Source organism: Chlamydotis macqueenii, chromosome 21 (assembly GCF_036417535.1).
Source record: "Chlamydotis macqueenii isolate bChlMac1 chromosome 21, bChlMac1.mat, whole genome shotgun sequence".
NCBI lineage: Eukaryota > Metazoa > Chordata > Aves > Otidiformes > Otididae > Chlamydotis > Chlamydotis macqueenii.
In genome coordinates, this window is record NC_141576.1 from 1325211 (window position 1) to 1346371 (window position 21161).

Below are 21161 nucleotides of genomic sequence, written 5' to 3' on the forward strand. Positions count from 1 at the left end.
TGGCGTTCCCCAGGCCGGCAGCCGTGCCGATGCCAGTGTCACGCGCTCTGAAAGGAGGTGCCGTCTAGGGTCCCGATATGCAATGGCTGGTGGAGGCATTCACGTTCAGGGAATGCGGGGAAGTGCTCTGGTGGTGAGGTCCAGCAGAAGGAAAAAACATCCCACCCGGAGCAGCGGAGGCCCTGTGGCACTGCTTAATTAAAGGGGAACTAGGAAGAGCCTCAGAGACTAATTCGGCATTGCTAGAGAGGCATGACTGGATGGCTTGGATGTAATCACCCCCCCAGTGCCTCAGGCTGTGCAAAAGACACTGTGAGGCGACTAACCTGGAGCTGAACTGATCCGCAGTGGCAGAGCTAGAGATCAGCCACAGCCCAGGGTCAGCTTCTCCGTCGCTTCCAGCCCCCAGGTCTGTTTGGAGGCTATTTCGCCTCTGCCAGAACTTTGTCGGCTTCCCAGCCGAAGGGAAGAGCTGAGGTATCACCCTGACTTCTGCCCGAGGGAGCTCTCTAGCCAAGCCCCCCCAGGACGATGTAACACCTCCAGAGACCCAAATCTGCTTCATTAACTGAAGGTCTCTTTGCCCAGGGAAGGGTGCGGCAAGGGGTCCTCCGTCCCTTCTGCCTCGACGCAGCAGGGAGGCGATGGGGGATGCTTGGCGTGGCCACCCGGGACAGCCGAGACGCGGGGCTGGCACGGGGGCAGCTGGGGGAGCCTGTGGCAGGACGTGCCCCGGGTTCATCGCAGGCTTTAGAGGAAGAAAAACCGAAACACGCAAACCAGGGAGTTTGGTGCTGGGTGCCAAGGCTGCTGGCGCAACGTGCCTGTTTTCACTCGGGAGAGCCGCTCTCCGCGTGCTTCCCCAAACCCGCTCCGCCGATCGCTGGATTGCTGGTTCCCTCTGTTGCTGCTAGTCAGGGCATTGCAGGGAAACCGCACGCTGGAGAAAAAAGGCCAGGAGTACGGAGACAAAGCCTGCGGAGACGCAACCCGCCACCTTCGCATCTTTCATCTCACCCTTAACTTTAAGCCTCAGTTTTAGGCACAGAAATGTCTGCTGCTATTTCACCTCGCAATAACGTATTCACCACAATCCTGCCAGTCAGTCCACGATGAAACATGACAGCATTTTTCAGCCACCTTAAAGGGACACAAATGCAACAAACCTGTATAAAAGGGCTGTTCCTAATTCCTGAAGACTGTTGGCCCATCCTGAGAGAGGAAGGCTTTCGAGAGCCATTTCCAACTCCCCCACCAAGCTGCTGGGTATTGCTCAATGGTTTGTGAAACGGCCCCTGCACCTTCTCTCCTCCCCTCCTCTGCGCAAGGAGAACCATCAGGCTCATCCAGCCCACAGCAAATAACCTAATGTTTGCAAAATGCTAACGGATCCCGAGGTGCCAACAGTACCCCGCGCTACTGCTCATTTCTCCCAGATTATTAAATTCACACCTGCAAAAACAAGGCTTGTAAAAGCGACCAAGTCCAAGCGAGCTCCCTTGAATCTCGGGGGCCAGCAGCTTACGAACAATTTTCTTTCCAAGGCACAGGCAGGTTCGACGGCAATCCTCTCTGACGGACAGAGTCATCGACAGGCAGCTCGTGACGGGGCAGGAGGCTGAACCAGCCAGCTCTCCCTGCCTCCTCGCAGCCGAGCGTCAGCCCTGCCGAGGGACCCGGCAGTGGGCAGCCAGCCTCAGCATCCCTCCGGTACCCAGCCCCACCTCCGCTTTTCCCAGTCAAGCCTTGGCTGGTTTTTCCTCCGCAAGTGCTTTAACTCTGGATCTAAAGCACTTGGGAGCAAACTTTCCGAGGTGATTTAATATTGTGCAACTAGCCTACAAAGCAAAGCAGCCGTGAATCATCTTCCAGCTGCGTTATCGAGCTCTCGGGAGAGGGTCGTCCTGAGTAACTCCCACACACAAACAGCAAGGGGTTTCCTTTTGTCGGTTTTTTTTTTTTTTGCTCCTACCTGCTCTGGCTCCCCAAGCGTTTCGAGTTCCCCCGGAGGTCTCCCGCAGACAGGAGCGGCCTGGGATTGAGGATCTATGTTATTTACTGCCCTACAATCAAGTAGCGTCCCGGTCGCCTAGGCAATGACATTGGAGCTGTTGAAAGCTATGTGAAAAGTGAGGCGAAGGCTTGTGCGCTCCTTCCTGGAATAGGAGGCAGTTGCAAGGGGGTGGGGAATGCTCAGCCAAGCGTGCTGGGGAATTAAGCTGGTCACCAGTGCCAAAGTGACTCCGGGGCAAGCCGGCTCTCGGGGCTCCGGCAGCAGCAGCCACCCTGCAGCGCTGCGTCTGAGGTGGCTGCTGGGGCTTAATCACGATGGAGTGGGGAAGGAGACTTGACGTAGAAGGAGGCTCTTCCCCTCACCAGACCGATGGTTGAGTTGGTTTCGGGCTTGTGTTGGTCGAAATGACCAGCTCATCTCTCCTGGGGCAGCAGAGGACTGGGACAGCCCGCTGGTGGAACCAGCAAGGGCCCCGCGTTTCACTGCGCTGCTTCCCATGGTGGGAAAAATGCCTTGCAGAGACGCACGTAGAGCGGCAGTGGGTGAAGCCTGAACATTTCCGACAAAAAAAATATCAGCCATGAGACTCTGATTATCTGCATTGTGTGGATCCACTGATACACCTTCTCACTGCCACCCGTTTTCCAAAGCTACCGTTTCGCTGGCCTTTTAGCCCACGCTGGGGGAAAACGGCGAGCGGCGTTCATCGCCGCTAACCCATCGCTGCGCGCTGAAGCCGCCGGCCGCCGCTCCGAGGGTGACGGCCAGCGCTCTGCCCGCAGGCACCCACGCTGGCTGGCCGGGGCAGATGGCGGCTGCGGAGCAGCTGTCGCGTTCGGCCCCTTCCCTACCGGCAGGGCCTGGGAACAGATGCATTTCCCAGCCCCTGAACACAGCGGGGTCACTGCGGCCAGTTTTGGGGGCCCAAAGCCCTAACGCGTAACAAAAACAAGACTCAAACGATTGCTCACATGCCAAGGTTTATTTTTTAAACGGCGGTGATTGTGTTCCCCAGACAAGGAGGCCCACGAGGGGCTCGCTGCCCACCCGCAAACGCAGGGGGTGTGGGCCGGCTGGGCCCCCCGCTGCCGGGTGCCCCATTCTCCTCCCCAAAATTTCCTTATTTATTTATTCTAACCCAGTTAGCATCCTGTTTGCTGGCGCGTTTCTATTGCAACTTGGACTCGTTCTGCCCCGGCTGGGGGACCCTTCAGGACACCCCGCCTGCTCTCCTGTTGCTGGCAGTAATTAGCCAGGAGGAGTAATTAGCCGGAGGGCCCGGGCGCGGGAAAAGGGGGAGCTCCATAAGGCTGGGGAGGCCCGGCGGGCCCCGGCGGGCCGCGGGGGAGGCGGACTGCGGAATGAGGAAGGGGGAGACCGGAGTCTTACCACATTGCGCCTCATTAAACGCCTCATTTGCATAACAATTACCCTCGCGAGGCGGTTTCCCGCCCGCTTCCCGCCGCCGGCCGGCGGGCGCGGCGCGGCCGCAGGACTACAGCTCCCGGCGTGCCGCGGGGCAGCGGCTCCCCCACTCCGATTGGCTGCTCGGCCACGCGGGTCCCGCCCCTTCCGCCCGCTTCCGCCGCGGGGCGAGGGCTGGGGGGGGGGGCGGTGGCGGCGGGCGGAGCGGGCACGTTTGAATCGCGGCGCGGCCGCTTCCCCCCCCCCCCGCCTCCCGCCCCGCCATGAACTTCTCGGAGCCGTTCAAGCTCTCCGGGCTGCTCGGCAGGTTCTCCCCCGACGGCAGGTGCCTGGTGAGTAGAGGCCGCCGCCTGCGGTCGGTGTAACCGGGGCCGCTTCCCCCCCACCCCCCGGCCCCTGAGGCCGCCGTTGGGCGAAGGGCCCGAGCGGCGGCGCGGGGCCCCTCGGCACCGGGCAACGGCTTCTCCCAAGCGGTGGGGCCAGGCCGGAGCGGGCGGCACAGGGCCGGTGCCTCCCCGCCGGGCCCCCGGGGCTGCCCCCTCCCCTTCCCCGGCCGCCGGGGCCGGGCACGGAGGGGTCCTGCAAAAACGGAGCTCCGTGTGTGGGACGGCTCCGTTGCTGCGGGGCTTTTTGTCACCAAGGCCCTTAGGGTGGAGACCTGGTTAAGGCTAGGTCAATAAAATAATAGTTATGAGGCAAAGAGTAATTTTTTTTTAAAAAGTAGACTGAGTTAACCAGCCGTGGCGGAATGAATGAGGATCTCTTTATTAATACACCCCCCTCCTCCCCCCGGCTTATCTATTTTTACTGTAGCTTGCAGCAGAGCGCGGCGCACAGCAAGCCTTTCTGAAATTAAAAATCCTAATTGCGCCTGAAGCCTGCCACGACGGCAGCGCGGTGTTTTGGCACGGTCGTGGTTCGAGCCCGGCGCTGGTGCGGCGACTCAGCTTTGGTTGTGTCCCTGTGCAGGCTTCGTGCGTGCAGTACCGTCTGGTGGTTCGCGACGCGGGTACCCTGCAGATCCTCCAGCTCTACACTTGCCTGGATCAGATCCAGTACATAGAATGGTCGTCCGATTCCCTGTTCATATTGTGCGCCATGTACAAGCGAGGGATCGTTCAGGTAAGGACCAGAGCAGGAGAAAATATGTTTCCTCCTGGAGATTCGTGTGTGGTGTCAGGGCTTCTTAACGGCAAGCACTGGTTCAGTGCCTTTGCTAAAGTAACTGACACTGCTATTGATGAAACGTGGCTTCAGGATAACCCAGTATGTCATTATTTTTAAAACCACGACAAACATCTTAGTTTGAAAAAAAAAAAAAAACAAAACAAAACCCAAATTTAGAATAAAAATATTTATCAAAACAAATCAAAGCTGGAGATTGTCTTGCCAGTTTCCTAGTTCAGTAGGAGATAAACACATGCAAACTTGTTAAATGAACTAAAACTTTTTTAAAGTGTTGGATGCTCAGAATATTTCTCACAGGTTAAAAAAAAAGCCACCTTACTTTACAGTTTGTATTAACCCACAGAGGCGCGGGGCTTACTTTTGTAGTGGAATCCAGCGCCAGTCCTTCATGGCCACGGGCTTTGAGAGGCTTCCCGACCTCTCTGGTATGCGGTGCAGGAACCGGCTCTCAGCTGTAGCGTGTTCTTGTAAGCAGCGGTTTTGAGGAGCCGCTCCTTTGGTGCGCGGTCTGTCTGGTTTCCTCTCTGCCCTAGGTCTGGTCCTTGGAGCAGCCGGACTGGCACTGCAAGATAGACGAGGGCTCAGCAGGGTTGGTGGCCTCGTGCTGGAGTCCGGATGGTCGTCACATTCTCAATACAACCGAGTTCCATGTAAGTGTGAAGTCATGATTACTCTTGACGGTGTCAGATGTTACTGTCTGCCCTTTGCCTCTTAAAATAACCTACGGCTCTTAAAGCTGTAGTGGCGGTGAAGAAAGCGGATACGGTTCTCCTGTATTCTTGTATGTAATCTAGGTTAATTCCAGTTTAGATGTTATTCTGTTAACATTTTATCCTCTTGCTTCTCATGGTAAGATAGAAAATGGACACTTAGATTTGAAGGTAAAATTATGTGTTTGAGAAAAGCATAGGGGTAACTGGCATTTATTGAAGCAACTTTAGAAATGAAATGTGGTATTTGTAGCTCAGGGCTTCTAGCAAAAACCTCAAACCATAAACATTTAAAAGTAGCTATGGAATTAAAAAATATGGTCAGAAGTTTACTGACCTATGAGATGAGATTTAGTTCCAGATCCTGGAAATAACTTTCATAATTGTTTGATGTTACCTATAGGAGTCAGACCGCTGTTGATAGAACCAGTTACAAAATTAAAACACCTCTAAGTGCTTACTGGTTAAGAGCCGTATTCTGGAATCCCCACTAAGGCAGAATCCAAATCTGTTTGTGATGCTGGACACTGTGCGTGTCGGAGGGCACGTGGAAGTCTGACTCTCCGCCTTTGTAGTCTTTGGATTAGAGCTGAAGGTTCACATTATTCACTGCACTGACGAACGGGCAGAAAATAACTGAGAACTACGTGCAAGAGACTTTTCTCTTTGCTGTGTTGACTCTTTTCAAAACCGTAGATGGATATGGGATGACAAGTTATTGTGTCATAACCCTTGCTAGCACTGAATTCAGATGTTACAGTTCAAATTCTTTCTTTTTTTCATGCAAATCCCAGTCAGTGCCTGGGATTTCCACTGTCGGTGGAATTTAGATGGGAGACTGTCGTCTGTGTGTGCGGACTGGAGCTAGTGCAAATGCTGATGCTGTCAAGGAAACCTGTGAAGAAACTTGCACGCAGCTACAGTGTGTAGTTTCTGATGCACATGTGGTGGAGTTATCTAGCAAGGATGTTTAGTGCTGGCAAAGTTTTTCAGTGCTGACTAGAGTAGAGATTTTCTGGCCATAAAACAGTCTGTTTCCATTCCTCTACCCCTTTAGATAGCGGGTGTCAAGGAGCGATGAATTTAGGCCTTAGTTTTCCCAGGAATGAGTCATCCTGATGGCGATTTAAAATTAAAAAACGAGTCCAGAATTTCAGCCTGAAGTCAGAAAAGATGTGCCTGCTAGTCAGGCAGCAGTGTTTGTAGGCAGTAACCCAAACTGAGGGCTGGTGCTATGTGCTACAAGTGCGTATCTCGTGGCACGTGTGCGTGGGGGTGGACTAGCAAGTATTTATTGCCTCCCAACAGCACTTGGTTTGACCTTAGAGGATTTCATTAAGCCTTTGCCAAGTTGGCATCTGTGTTGGGATAAGTTTTCTTTCCAGCTGTAAACAGGTTGCTAAATTAGCTTTTGTCAGACAGCTGCCTGGGTTATGCTGGTGTCTGAGTTGTGTTTACTCTCTCTCTGCTAAATCCATAGTCTGGTGGGACAGGCGTGAGTGGTGCTCGAGACAGAAGCTGTCAGGATACTTAATATTGGTGCGTTATGTAGGTTATCAAATTCGGCGATGGCTCGGAGGGCTTAGGGGGGTTCCCTGCCAACCACTGCAGCTTGGCTTTGGGAGCCTGACTTTTTCAAACAGCACCAGCTAATTGCTCATCCTTGTAATTCTTCAGGTCAACATGCGAGCTCCACTGTAAGCTCACAAATAACTTTCTTATTCCTAGAAATTTTTTTTAAAGGATATGGTTGTGCTGATTTATTTCTAGCAAGCCATCCTTACTAGAAAAATTATTCATCGGCTAACTTGCAGTCGAGTTCTTTTTGTCATCGGCATTATAAAGAATAACGTTGTGGGTTTCTTGTTGTGATCGGCGTGCGGTTCCTGACTCAAGATGAGTGCAGTGGAATTCTGGCACATGCTTCCAAAATCCATTTTAGCTCTGGTCAGTCTTTTGAGATGGGCAGCAATGCTGTGTGTGCACTTAGTATTGACATAACTCTGCAAATGTGATCATTTTATTGGAGATGAGTCTGTAATAACGTGCAGGTTTCTGGCTCCCAGGATTGTTACACCATGTACAGTAATATTGAGTGGCACAAGAACCTGTCTAAATCTTTAGAGTTACTGCAGAACCAGGACGATACGCAAGGCAGCTGACTGGTACAGTCTTAGCGGAGGAAGTGTGTAGAGACCCTGTCCTTTCACTTGACAGCGGATTGTTTTTCACAATAATGGATTACTGGCAGATGCAGAGGAATTTACCGTGCTTGATTACAAAAGTGTGTGTAGTACCTAGTTACTTGCCTCAAAATTTCGGAAGTGTCTTTGTGCCCTATGTTAGCCTGAGTGTTGTGTGCGGAGGGGTCATTCCATCAGCATCTAGGAAGGAGGTCTTGCTGAGATGTAGAAAATACGTAGGCTTGTTCCTTGAACTCTTGCTATGCTGGACTGGAGGATTTCCTTCTGTTGGGGACTGTCAGCACTGCTACGCAGGCTGGTGAAGGTGAGATAGACTTGCTAGGTTTTGTCGGGCCAAAAACTATTTTTACTGGGCAGCCAGATATATTCAAAAGTACTTCCAAACTTTCTGCTTGTATTTTACAGGCACTCATGAGAAGTGGTCGGAGTAGTTGCACCTTGATTTTTCATCACCTTGTTGTTTATACCAAGCTAGAGTATAGTTCTATTAGGAAAAGCAGGTTTTGTGGGGAGGGGTAATAAAGTTACTTTTTTTCTCATTTGACTAATCAATAGCAAGACTAAGTTAGTTGGAAAAACACATACTGAAAGCCAACTGTGCAAAGTCTACCTGGAATCCGAAAAAGTTAGACCACTATATTAATTATATTGATTCATGCAGGGCACTGGAAAGCAGCCTGTTGCCCCATAGCTGTCATTTGTTACTTATTTTGTAGTGGGTGCCTCCTCTCCTGCTGAAATCCACTCTGTGAGGCAGTTCTGCGTGCCTGCAGCGTGTAACGCAGCAAGCTGATCGCGAGAAGATTCCGCAGTCCCAGTTTGTTCTGCGGAAGGTGTTGTACCAGGTATCTCTCCTCTTCCAGTGCCGTCCTTCCACTTGAATTCGTAGGCACCTGCAGAGCTTAAACACGAGCTGCAGATAAAAGATACGGAGAAAGCAAATGGATCCTCTGCTTCCTCATGACTGCCACATTTTGTGATAAATAGTTTGAAGATCAGCAGCATTGTTCTTGAGTTTCTTTTAGGAGCCATAGTTATAAACTACATACATTGTACTTTTTCTAGTGCCACTTCAGGAACTGAAGCATGAAGGAGCTTCTTGGGAACTACAACAGCAGGGGAAATAAAGTGTGTGTTTCTGTGTATATTGAAGCTAATCCTTAGTAACTGTAAATGGCTGCATTGGTTGAAAAATGCTTTCTGTCGAGGAATGTGCTCTGAATAATCTTCTGAAATCCGGTGCTGACAGACACTGCTATGTAAGGAGGCCTTGTGACCCAGTCAAGTCTGGGACAAAAGTTGACAGTCATTTGAGATGCAAGGTTGTTTAAAAGTGTGTTTTTGTCCATCGAAAATCACCAGTCTTACACCTGCCTGAAGCTGTCAATGTTGGGACGTAGTCCTGAACCCAGCGCTGGAGACTGTTTATCACGTTACCATCTAAACACTTTTTATTTCTCAGCTGTTTTTAGGCTATTTTAAAAATGCTTCTGCTTTTGGGTTTGTTTTTCCACTGCAAAACAACAGCTGAAAACTCTTCAGACACCATTATCGTTAGGATTTGAGTTTTGACAACTCCACTTAATCAAGTCATCTGCGCTAAAGAGGAAGTACCCCTCAAAATGATCACTGAAGAGTTGCTTGCTGCAGACTTAACTGACCACGATCTGTTCTCCTGCTGTAAAAGCTTTTGTCCCTTCCCCACGGAGTCTCTGAGAGAAGCAAGGAAGAGCAATGCAAGTTATTGTAACTTCTGAAGTGTTTGGCTTGCTTTTTTCACCCTTTGTGCCTTTTATGTTTCTGTCTCTCATAATCGTATCTGCTAGCTGTGAAATAGCCTCTCTCAGGCTGGCTTACGTTGGCAGCTTGGGCAACGTTGTGGAATGATGTTTCAGTTCCAGTTGGGATTGTGAAGGTTCTCCCTTTTTTCACAATTTAGTTGTAAACATATTCTTACTCCATGCAAGATAGGTGTGAAGTCCACACGTTAAGCACATAATGTAACTTTCTCGGTTTATTAAAATGTTTGAGCGTACACTAATAGAACAACTGAAAATAATCCTAGTTTTGGGACTCAAAGTGGCTTGGTTTTGCATCTTTCTAACACTAGGCCAAAACCTTCAGCTTGTGTGTTGTGAGACTTGGGCAAGAGGTTGCGATGAGCTTACAGCAGAGGGTAGAGAGGGTCTCTGATGGGCAGTTGTGTGCTGCTGTTACTGGCTTGCAGCCTTTTCAAGAGATTCTGCAGTTGGAGAGAGCATCTTCTCAGTTGTTACGAGTTGTTTTGGGTATGTAATGTGTTGTTATGGGTATGCAATGTGTGCTGTTGTGACTGATTTAGATGAAGTGCTTTGGTTATCAAAGGGCTGTAGCCCCGGTGTAATAATAGGCCTTTGTTTTCAAAGGTGTATTTCTGTGGGGTTTGTAAACCGGGTGTAAACATCCCATGGGTGTGTGTTGGTTGTGTTCTGTAGAACTCCCCAGTACTGCAGTGGCATTTCAATTTACGCTGCGTAGGCTAGAAATGCTGTGTTGGGGAGGCACGTGGGGCAATACAGCACTGCTCCAACACTATCGGCGCCTGATGTTACCGGAACTTCTGGTGTTGGTGAAGTGCGTGCTCAACAGTTAAGCGCAGAATGAACAGGGAAACCGTTATTAGTGTCTCCTCTGGGGAGTGACAAAGCTTGACGCTTTTAGAGAAGGTTCTGTCTGAACAGCACACAGAAGACCGCACCCAAGGATGAGCGGACATGGATGCAGAACGACGTTCAAAGCGAAGGTGTGCTTGCCTTTCCTCTTCTGCAGTGGAGCCTCAGGCAAGGCAGGGGTGACGGGAGGAGCTCGGCACGTGATGTGCTGTTTCTCACCTCTAGAGATTTTCCTCTTCTGATGTCCTTGATGCGAGCAGTAAGGTTTTGCCTTGTTCTGAGCTCTGAGCCCGCCTGTGTGGTCCAGGATAGAAGCGCGTTTGACGCATGGCAGGCCAGGTGAGTGTTTTGCGAGGCCGAGTAGCAGCACAAATGTGAACGTAGATGCCTTTGTCAGGAAAAATTACGATCCGGACCTCAGCATGCAAAGCTTGCAGCTGCTAAGCTCGTATTAAGTGGCTGTAGAATGCGTGTTGCGTATGCTGCGTGTTTTGGTCAAGGGAGGAGCAGCAGCGGGTACATTTAACACTGCGATTAACAGGAGCAAGCAGCATATCACTGGTGCAGTTGCTATAGAAGAATGTGAGTAGGCATTGTGTTGGTATTTTTAAAGTAAATCTTGCGTGAAGAGCAGGCTAACAATGCTGTATTTTTGTAGGTCCGGAAGTGAGCAGTTGCAGTGATAGAACTTGATTCATGTTGTTCATCTAGTGGGTTCCTCTAGGAGCTGCTAAACTTAAAGCTGGTACTATAGATGTCTAGCTGTAATTTCATACCTGCAAAATAAGGGAAGGGAACAGTAAAGGCTGCATTAAAGAGTGGGCCGATACCTTTTTAAATTTTGGGTAGAAACAGAATGAAATCCGATCTCGTTGTGCTCTTTCCTGTAATAAATTAAAAAAACCAACCTGTTGTCGCTTTGAATCTCACAAGTTTCTTTTGTATATAAAAGCAGTAGGGAGAACAGCTAATGCTGCTCTCTTACTTTGGGACTCCACAAATCTCTGGAGGGAGACAGAATTTATTAGCATTCTGTAACCTGGTTTGAATACCATGTCAGTTGCTTGAGTTGTGCTTTCTAGCAAAAATAAGAATGTCAGCAATGGGAAGAAAAAAAAAAAAGAAAAACAACTCAAAAAACCAAACCTCTGTTGCAATGCAGAGTCTGTAGCGTTACCAGGTAGAACAGATTCATAGGATGCTGCCTTGGAGTCCTTTGTCACCATTGAATTGTGCCGATTACTGCAGGGAAGGAAAATGTGCACTGAGGACAAACATGCAAAAAAAGTGTGGCAGAACCTTCCTGCCAAGACTGCTGGTGATGCTGATGGCCTGCATCTGATGAGATGGTAGACAGTGCTGAAGTTTCACTTATATAATGAGTCAGAACTAATTTCATTATTCAGTTGTTCTGAGAAAGGTAGCTTTATGACCGTGATGCTTTATTTCAAAAATAATTTTACCTGCACCTCTTCGGGAACCTCTTGCCTTGGTACCAGAAAAGGTAGGAAAACACAAGAAAAAAATGACACTGGAAACATTCCTCACTCCGGCTATAAATGCATAGCTTCACATGACTTACTGATTAATGCACATATGTCTGGTGCGGCTGCCGTTGCTAAGGGAGAGTAAGTATTTGTTTTTAATTGAATAATCTGCAGATGGCAACACGGAGCTTCCAGAATGCGGGCTGTGACCTTGAAGAGCTGCGGAGAGGCTTGTTTTGCAGCTGACTGCCTTCTCTGCAGTTTCTGTGTGTTATGGATGCACGAGCCTCCAGAAATACCCCAAACTAATGTCTAATGCCTTGCTTTGTATAGCGTGTTTCGGTTCTTTTCTAATTCTTTCAGTAATTATGTTATGTTGCCTCCTTGTGGGTGGCTGAGGAGGGAAGAGCAAAATGCAGGTTAGCTGTCAAAGCTGCGTTTGTCTAGAAGTTGAGAAATACAGCTAAATTTTCATAGTTAGTAGCCTTGTCCCAAGAGATAACCTGTCATCCATTCATAAATACAAGAAACTTGTCCTCTCTCCTACAGATTCTGTGATGAAACTGTTTTTTTCCAACTGAGAAGTGTCTGTGTATGATACGTTGACAATCACGTAGCTAATATCGGTAACTTTAATGTCAGTGAAGAGCTTTTCCCAATGTTGGTATTCTGCATCTCATATACCCCTCTAGAGTGTTCAGTGTGCTTGCGATGTTAATTTGGAATAAGTCACTTTGCTAACTGAAGGCAGTTGTGAGACAATTCCTCACAGTTACTTCTTAGGGCTTTGTTTTTTGAGCTACGTAGAATACCTGCGAAGTTTGTTTAACCACAGAAGGTATATTGATCTACTTTGTATTCTTGAATTAGGTTTATGGGCTTCTATTTACTTATCTTTTTAACCCACAAAAATAAACCAACGCTTCATTGTCTCTTTCTCTTTGTGACAGCTGCGGATAACCGTGTGGTCCTTGTGTACAAAGTCTGTGTCTTACATCAAGTACCCCAAAGCCTGTCAGCAGGGTAAGTGCCACGGATCTAGCACAGGAACGGTGTATTTTTAACATAGCAAAAGAGGAGAATGAATTTGCTGTGTGATGAGGAAGCGCGTGTCTGAGGACAGAGGCTGGCTCCTCCCAGGGACGCAGGTCTCTGAGATCGGTGCCTGTGTGCCACCTACCGCGAGCGCACCAAGACGCGCTCTGGGGCTTTCGCTCGCTGTGAATGAAGGATTACATCTGATCTGTGCGCCGCCTCTTCAGATACGCAGCTTTGTTTTGCTCACCGCTGAAGCGTTCCTTAAGCCGGTACATTAAGCTGGATGCGTTGGTGATGAGAAACAGTAATCCAAAGTGGCTTCTGTCATCTTTTACACGTGAAAAGATTTGAAAGGGAAGCTCCTGTGGCTCCTGTGTAGCCACATGGCTGTGGTTAGCAGTTTCCTGCCTGAGGCTTGCGTACAGTAATACCCTGTACCTGACAAAGGCAATTACGTATTACATATAAAATAAGGGTGGATGGGGACCAGTGCCTGGAAGTTGGCGGAGTTATGGTTTAGCTAGACTAAATGAACTGTGTATTTGAAATCTGTGTTTTTATATAACAACTGTCTGTCAGTGATCAAATGTGGGTTTTTGAAGCATGCAGTTCTGCAGTAGGTGTGAAGCTGCATCCTTAGAAATGTTGTATTCAAAGTTCAAGAATTGCCAACACGAGCAAATTAGTAAAACTGTGCATTGCCTTGATTAACGTGATCTTCTGTCAGGATATCTTTCCTTCTCTTTTTACTTCTTCTTTGAATTGGCAGTAACTGTTTTTCATTGAAGAATCGTCAGCTGTTCTGTCTTTTCTCTTTTGTTTTATTATCTTTGTCTCGCTGGCAGGGCTGGCTTTCACCAAGGACGGCCGCTATATGGCAGTAGCAGAAAGACGTGACTGCAAGGACTTCATCAGCATCTTTGTGTGCAGCGACTGGCAGCTGCTGAGAGTAAGATGTGTTCTTGCCTTCCACTGCTGCTGCGCAGGCTACAAGCGTGCGTCGCACACTGCTGTAAACTCGGTCACTCGCTCTGGTTTCAGACTTACCCATGCGTTTTCTGTCCAGCACCTGGCTCCTTCCTTGGCCTGCAAGCGTGATTCTGTAGCAGCATACTGTTCAGGAGGCCAGTATATACTATATGTCGGAAGAATTTCTGATGGAATGCAAAAGTTCACCTTTAAATTCTTCCGTGAGCTTATTTACAATAAACTATGCTACATCAATAATAACAAGAGTATCAAATGCTTGATAAAGTAATCATTTGGAATGTATAACATACATTGTTGTATTTTCTGTTTAACAATGACACTAGTCTGTGAAGGATGCACGCTGGCGTGTCTTAGAGGGCTGGATGGATCTGAGAAATTAAAACCCGATAAGAACGAGCCCGTATGTAGTATCACTGCTGGTTCAGGAATTCTGAGCCTCATTAGAGGCTGATGGCAAAATTTGGGAAATGCCACTAAATGTTTGTCATATTCCCAAGCTCTTTCCTAATGATCCTGTGCCAGTCTTTCTGAAGCATAGAATTAGGCTAGCTAGATTTTTTTACTACGTTCAGTGTAACTACTTTTCTTAAGGAGTGCTGTTCATTTTAAGGTATAGCAACTCTTTGCCCTTTCTATAAAGGGAAACCAAAGAACCAGTGAGTGCAGCACACTATTACAAAATAAAATGTTCCTATGCTGGAATACAAAAGGCTCTTTTGCATTTGTGGTAGCACTTAAAAGGATAAAACTGAGCACTGTGTTAGGTCAGATCCAACAGTATTTATTAGTATAGTATTTCATGTGTTTTTGTCGTTTCTCTTTTGCGGCAGCATTTTGACACTGAAACGCAAGATCTGTTTGGGATTGAGTGGGCTCCTAATGGCTGTGTTCTGGCAGTGTGGGATACGTGTCTGGAGGTATGAGGGAAAAGCAGATTATTTTCTTGGAGAGTCCAAGTTGGTTTGTAGCCACCATATATAAAGCAATAACTAAAATAATTAGTATTATTATTTTTTTCTTTTAAACATAATAAAAGCTGAACTCAAACCATTTTAAATGTTATACTTGTATTGGTAATGGATGTCCTGACAAGTGTATGTCAAACTGTTATGTAAATCTTTAATGACAGCAAATGATCTCATTAGCTTTCTTTCTAATTTATCTTGGGGGGAAAAAAAATGTAATTGTAAACATTGCAGAAGCCACCATTGAAATAATGAAAGAATTCTTCTCTAAGACTTCTACCACTGTACCTTCCATTACATTGCACAGCAATTTTCCAGTTAACAAAAGTACTCATCCAAAAAGTTAGCAGGGATTATATAAATGGCTACCCTTTCTGCTCTGAGTAGGTGAACTAGGCACAGAAAAGTGTCCTCCTGTGGCCATAAAGTTACGGGCAGCGTGATCAAAACAAAAGCCCTGGGAACGGGCAGGGTTGTAACCTCCTAATCACACAGCTTGCAGATGCTGAGGGAGCATGAGTGTCTGCCATAATGGCATCTGCCACTGATGGTGTTGAAAGGTGCTGGGCTGGATGGGCCATTGTTCAGGCCCAGGGGGGAACTGGGCTTTTGGGGACAGGCTGGACGTGTTCTGAGCGTGCCAAAAGAGCCAAACTGGAAGCCTAGAGCTTCTTGTCTCAAGTCACGGATAAGAGACTATGCCCTCTGTATTTAACTTGCTGCATTTTAAGCAGGAAGAGTTTGGATGGAATGGTTTTGCCTGTCTGTGGCTTTTAACAATATTATTAGTCTTTAGAATTAATCTATTTATGTTTCAGTATAAAATATTGCTGTACTCCCTCGACGGCAGACTGCTATCCACGTATCAGGCTTATGAGTGGTCACTAGGCATAAAATCCATCGCCTGGAGTCCCAGCAGTCAATTTTTGGCGATTGGCAGCTATGATGAAAAGGTAAGAACTAGGTTTGTTTACTCTCTTTTATTTAAACCATTTGTAGCGCTTTGCTATAGCAGTTCTGTTCTTGCAATGCTTTCTTCATTTAGGTGCGTATCTTGAACCATGTCACTTGGAAGAAGATCACAGAGTTTGAGCATCCAGCAACTGTTGCCAATGCAAAGACTGTAAGTACGGATCCAGAGTCCATTGAATCGTTAGCAGTGCTTTGCTGCTGCTGTTTGTACCTGAAAGAAGCAAGTAAATCCATTTCATTCTGGAGACCTTGCTTTTTCCCCTCCTAGAGTGTAAATAGGGCTCAGGAAATGGCATGAAAATTTAGGGATGTAAGAAAAACAGAGGAATCCTTTCAAGTTTGATGGAATACACACATATGATCCTCTCAGCTTTAGCACTAACAGATTCTCGGATGGCTTCTGTCATATGCCAGTGTATTTTGAGATAGATGATGAGTGCATTACAGGTTTGGGTATGCAGGTGATGACAAACTGGGAAACTTAACAGGACAGGTTTGTCTCTGCTTTATAGAATTCCCAACGGGGTTGGAACTGGATTGTGATCAGATTTACATCTTGTATGTACAAGCTCATCCAGCTCACCTAAAGAACATTCCTGTGAACATCATCATTTATTTTTATCCTTGCACACATATGCAAGGCCCAACAGATTCTGGGTCACTGGCAGCAGGTGGAGAGCTGTAGCTTTTGTTCCAAAAATCACAAGCTGTTCTCATCTGGCAAGGTGAAAAGAGCACACAGTGTAGTAGTGCTGCTTCCTCTGCAGAGGAAGGACTAGTCTTGCGTCTGGAGAGAGATCCTGTAAGAGTTTACATGCGCAGACTGTAAGTCTGCAATATTCACGTGGCTGTGGTGATGCCCCTATAACCCATTAAATGCACTTCAGCAAAACTCCTCAGAACTGAAAAATGCCCTTACTTCCAGTTAGGTGTGAAATATGTAATGGAAAACAAATGGAAATAGCTCTGTTACTATTTTACACAGACAGGAATTGCAGTTAGTGCATTTTATCCTGCTGCTTGTGTTTGGGAATAATTCATTGTAGGCACACTATTAAAATATTTTTGCTCTTTCCTTTTGCAGTATTGCACTTTGTTTGCATTTATTTGTGATATTATCTGAGTAAAGATTCCTTCTTGCAAAAATGAAATCTCTGTTCGCGTTGTGATGAAGATGATTTATTGCACTGCCAGATTTAGGCAATAAGGAATGAGGTGTATTCTGGCAGACTCATTCTGCATAGACTTCAAGGTTCATTTATTTGTCACAGGAGCGTTTTCCTGATCGTGCTTCCAAATAGTAAACGATTCACTGGGAATGCTGGATTTGGTATTTGCCTGCTGAAGCCCTTTCCTCTGCTACTGAACTAGGGGATGCTGAGATATAATACACGTGAAAATGAGTTAGTGGGATGTGGATGATTTGGTGATATCCCGTGTTCCAGTTCTCTGAGGCCCTTCTGTAGAACTCTCACTTGTTTCTTTGTAGATTGTGTATAAAGAAGTGGAGAAATCCCCATCTGCTGAAACACAGAGACTTTCTTTCCCTCCAACAAGAGCACTGGCTAATTCCCTCTTCAGCACACAAAGTAAATGTAAGCCAAAGTTTACTAAAATGAGACACTTGAGTTTTCCCCATGAAGTCTTTCAATAAATAAAGATTGTAGGCAAACTCTGCCTCTTTGATATTGGAATGGATCCTCTGGAGGCTCCGCTCGAGGCTCCCCAGTGACCTGAAGAGCTCCACGGGCAGTAAGTACCCTGCTAGAGAGGATGCTGCCTGCGTGGCGCTTTGAAGGCAGGGTACAGAACAGCAGGGTATTGTAGAAGAGAACTGCAATTGCTTGGGTGTGGAAATAGCAGCCAGATCTCAGTCGTGGAGTTGCTTGCAAAAATGGTCTTAACACTGCGTGCATTTTACTTCTGATGGGTTCAATCTATGCAATGTTATTTTATGACTTGGTACAATTGTTGCAGATAATTGCAATAGTTTATCTGATTCTAGGAATTAAGAACGTTATCATAGTGTGTGGCAGTCCTGAAAATTAAAAATAATAATTAGAAGGTGTTACAATCTTGCTGTCTGTTTTAGGATAGTAATTAATCCAGTAGTTATGAGGTTATGTAAAAAAGCAGTGTAAGAAAAAGGCCATTTGGCTTTTGTCTAAGAAGCTGTAGCTGTAGCAATGCTTTAAACTTGTCTGCAGACAACAGGCTTGGAAATATTCGAGATGGCAGACAATGTATGGTTAGTATTTGGGTTTTTTTGTTTGTTTTTACTGGCTCATTGTTTGTGGTATTGTAAATCACCTTGTTTTGCATTGGTGTTTGTAATACAAGTTAAAAGGCAGCAGAAAATTTGCTCTCTCCTTTTTTTCCATAGTTTAATCTCTGACTTGCCTGGATTTCCAGCCCTTCTTTTTTTTGTAGAAGGGCCAGAACAGTAACCTGTTTATATGAAGATGCAGTATCTTAAAACAATTGGAGTTTTTGATTGGAATGTCTTGGAGAAGAGTAAAATACAGTCCTATCACTTCAGAGATTAGGGGCTTTTTATACAGTTGGAATTTAAATATTTGGTCCATTCAAGCTTGCTTAGTAAAATACTTTGTATTTCAAATTCCAGATGACATTTCCCAGGTGCCAGTTTCTTTACAGTATATCAAACCAGCTGCTGACAGGGCAAATCCCAAAGTGGGAATTGGGATGTTGGCATTCAGTTCAGACAACTGTTTCCTGGCAACCAAAAATGGTAAGTTCCCACTGCCCCCTATTAAAGGGGAAACCTACTCATTCTATGTGGTGTGTTTTTGTAAAAGAAATGAGGACAGTAATTGGTCAGTTATTTTGCACGATAGGAAGACTTACGGCCCTACTCAAAATCAGCTCTCCGTTGTGCAGATGTGTAACTACAGAGGAAATCCAGCTTATGTCTTCTAGCGTGAAGCATTGTGAGCTGCGAGAACTGCTTATCAGTGCAGCAACTCGATCTTGGCTTTGTATTTAACAAAAACAGTATGTTCTTTACATTTCTTCAAACGTATCTCAGCTCACTCTATTGGAAATGAAATACACAAACCTTTCCTTCTCCATTTACAGCAAGTGGCTCTTGAAAGGTAAGATTCTTTGTAACCTGTAGCAGGGGGGCTTTTGATTACCTCAAGTAGTGAAAGTCCTGGAATTAATGCTTAATCTTCCCCTTCGATGGTCCTGTTTATGTCCGGATGCAACTGCTGTGGTTCAGATGCAAACCCCATCAACAGCAGTTCAATTGTGAATAATCTGATAAAAGCCAGTGAAGGGCTGGAAGACAGAGTCACTTCTTTTACACGTTTTGCAATATTTCCAAGGCCAAACTGAAGGCACTGCTAGGCAAAATCTAGTGGTGTTAAACCCACGGGGTACCTGAATGGTTTGTGTTGTGTTGGACTTCATTAGTGCCTATTTCCTTAAAAAAAAAAGTGTGATCTGTTTATCTTTCAGGTATTTACACGATTACCTCTTCCTTTCTGACAGATAACATTCCGAACGCTGTCTGGATCTGGGACATTCAAAAGCTGAAACTGTCTGTAGTCCTAGAGCAGCTGTGTGCGGTCCAGTCTTTCCAGTGGGATCCACGACAACCTCGGCTTGCCGTATGCACAGGAAACAGTAAAGTCTACTTATGGTCCCCAGCTGGCTGCGTGTCGGTGCAGGTCCCAGTGGAAGGTAAGCCTGCCTGCGGTAACTTCCACAAGCTAGCAGCAGCTTCTTATTTACAAAATATTTCTCCACTTGTAAATCGGTCCAAGCATTATCATGTAAATGGCTCAGATGTGTTCTTGGAGCTTTTTTAAAAACAGGTATTTATATCCTCAAAAAAGAGGAGTTCATAATGAGACATAGCAAACATGATAAAATATATTAAGGACAGAGCATGGGGGCTAACACTGATTTAATTGTTGCTTTAGTCACATAGTATGTTGAATTCTCTCTCAAGTTTTATATTCATACCAGTTTATTTACACAGAAGCTGTAGTTGTGCAGAATGCCAAGTGCTGAAATAAACACTCTGAAATAGCTATGGTCTTCTTGGGTATTCTGAAAACAACTGAACTACAGCAAAACGCTAATGGGGAAAGATGTGCATGTTAAACCTGATGTAAAAAGACAGAAGAATGTACGTGAACCTCAACTCGAAGTCAGCCCGTGTGAGGAGGAGTTCTATGGCTGGCAGTGATGCAAGGCCATTAGCTAGATCGTATAAATGTCTTTCTGCGTATTAAACAGAGAATAAATAGCAAAGATTGAACTCTTTCCTCTCTACACGAGGAGCAGCAGTATAATTGGGGTATGCAGCTCTGCACCGGTGAACAATCTGGTGGCATCTATTTGCATTAAACTGGCGAGTCTACAAAATCTGTGCTTGTGTATGGAGTACGGGAAAGGAGTCAGTGCCGCGGCCAGTCCGAGAACAGACTGGCTCTGCTGCAGCAGGAACAAAATCTGACACCCCATTAAGGCTTCCACGGTGGGGGACAGGTTTTTTTGCAGTGCGTGTGACTTGCCCAGCTACCTTTTCCTAGAGTGACAGGACAGAGAGCTTCTCACTGACAAACTCTGATCTGTCTCTGCAGGTGACTTCCAGATTGTGTCTCTCTCCTGGCATTCTAGTGGAGACTCCATGGCGCTGCTGAGTAAGGAGAACTTTTGTGTGTGTTACTTAGAAAGAGACGAGGTAAAATAAGTGATTTGCTTCAAAAACGTTCACAAGGTTGAGGAAGAATGAGGAAAAGGGTTAAACCCTGTTGCCCCGTTGGAAGTTTTTGTATTTATTAATTATTTATTTGAAGGACTGTACCCAAATTCCACTGTGTAAAGTACTGTGATTGCATTTGAATGAAGTGACGTAGCAACCAAAGTGTAGAGAATGAAGTCTGGATTTCAAGAAAACTTTAGTACTGATGTAGTTGAGCTTTCTCTTGAACGTTGTTAACTATGAAACCTTATTTTCTAAAATTGTAGCTGTGTGTACATAATGTATAGTTATTTAAATTTTTTTAATTTCCAATAAATATTTTGTTAGTTACGTACTTGTATGACTCTAACTATACACCAGCACTCCTCCATTCTGAAGCCTGTTTCTCTGTTACCAGCGATGGGATTATCTAGCTATGTATCCTAGCATAAGGACACAGTTATTTGCACATAACAGTGTCCAGCTTATACATCTTGCTAAGACAGCTTTTTTTTTTCTGGTGTATTAGAATTAAATACTGTAGCAGAAGTAGATACATCAGTAAGAAACTTTCCAGCAAATCAATTACTGTTAAAGCAAAACAAGTTTTGTTCAGAAAGCAGATTAAGTCATCTGTAATTTTGCTTTTCCAGACTAAGATGTTAACAGGTGACAGTTACTCTGTCTGCCTTATGGTCTACCATAAATTTATTACAGGATCATAACTGATAGTTTGGAATGATATATTATAGGCAACTGAAAGGGGGGCTTTTGCCCCAGCGACCTAGTGCCAGGCTGGA

At 46.0% G+C, this 21161-nt stretch overlaps 1 protein-coding gene across 2 annotated transcripts; it reads left to right on the plus strand.

Annotated features, from left to right (window-relative positions):
• Nucleotides 1–3628: 3628 nt before the first annotated feature.
• WRAP73 (WD repeat containing, antisense to TP73) lies at nucleotides 3629–20712 on the plus strand. Of its 2 annotated transcripts, none has more exons than XM_086764452.1 (12): nucleotides 3629–3771; nucleotides 4409–4561; nucleotides 5161–5277; nucleotides 12630–12702; nucleotides 13563–13666; nucleotides 14538–14624; nucleotides 15491–15625; nucleotides 15718–15795; nucleotides 17134–17239; nucleotides 18271–18396; nucleotides 19161–19352; nucleotides 20261–20712. In XM_086764452.1, exons 1-12 carry the CDS (start codon nucleotides 3703–3705, stop codon nucleotides 20368–20370), a joined length of 1350 nt encoding a protein of 449 aa, XP_086620578.1. In that variant the 5' UTR covers nucleotides 3629–3702; the 3' UTR covers nucleotides 20371–20712. The 2 variants fall into 2 exon arrangements, with proteins under 2 accessions (XP_086620578.1, XP_086620579.1); XM_086764453.1 differs by having other exon boundaries at nucleotides 17134–17233.
• Nucleotides 20713–21161: the final 449 nt, after the last annotated feature.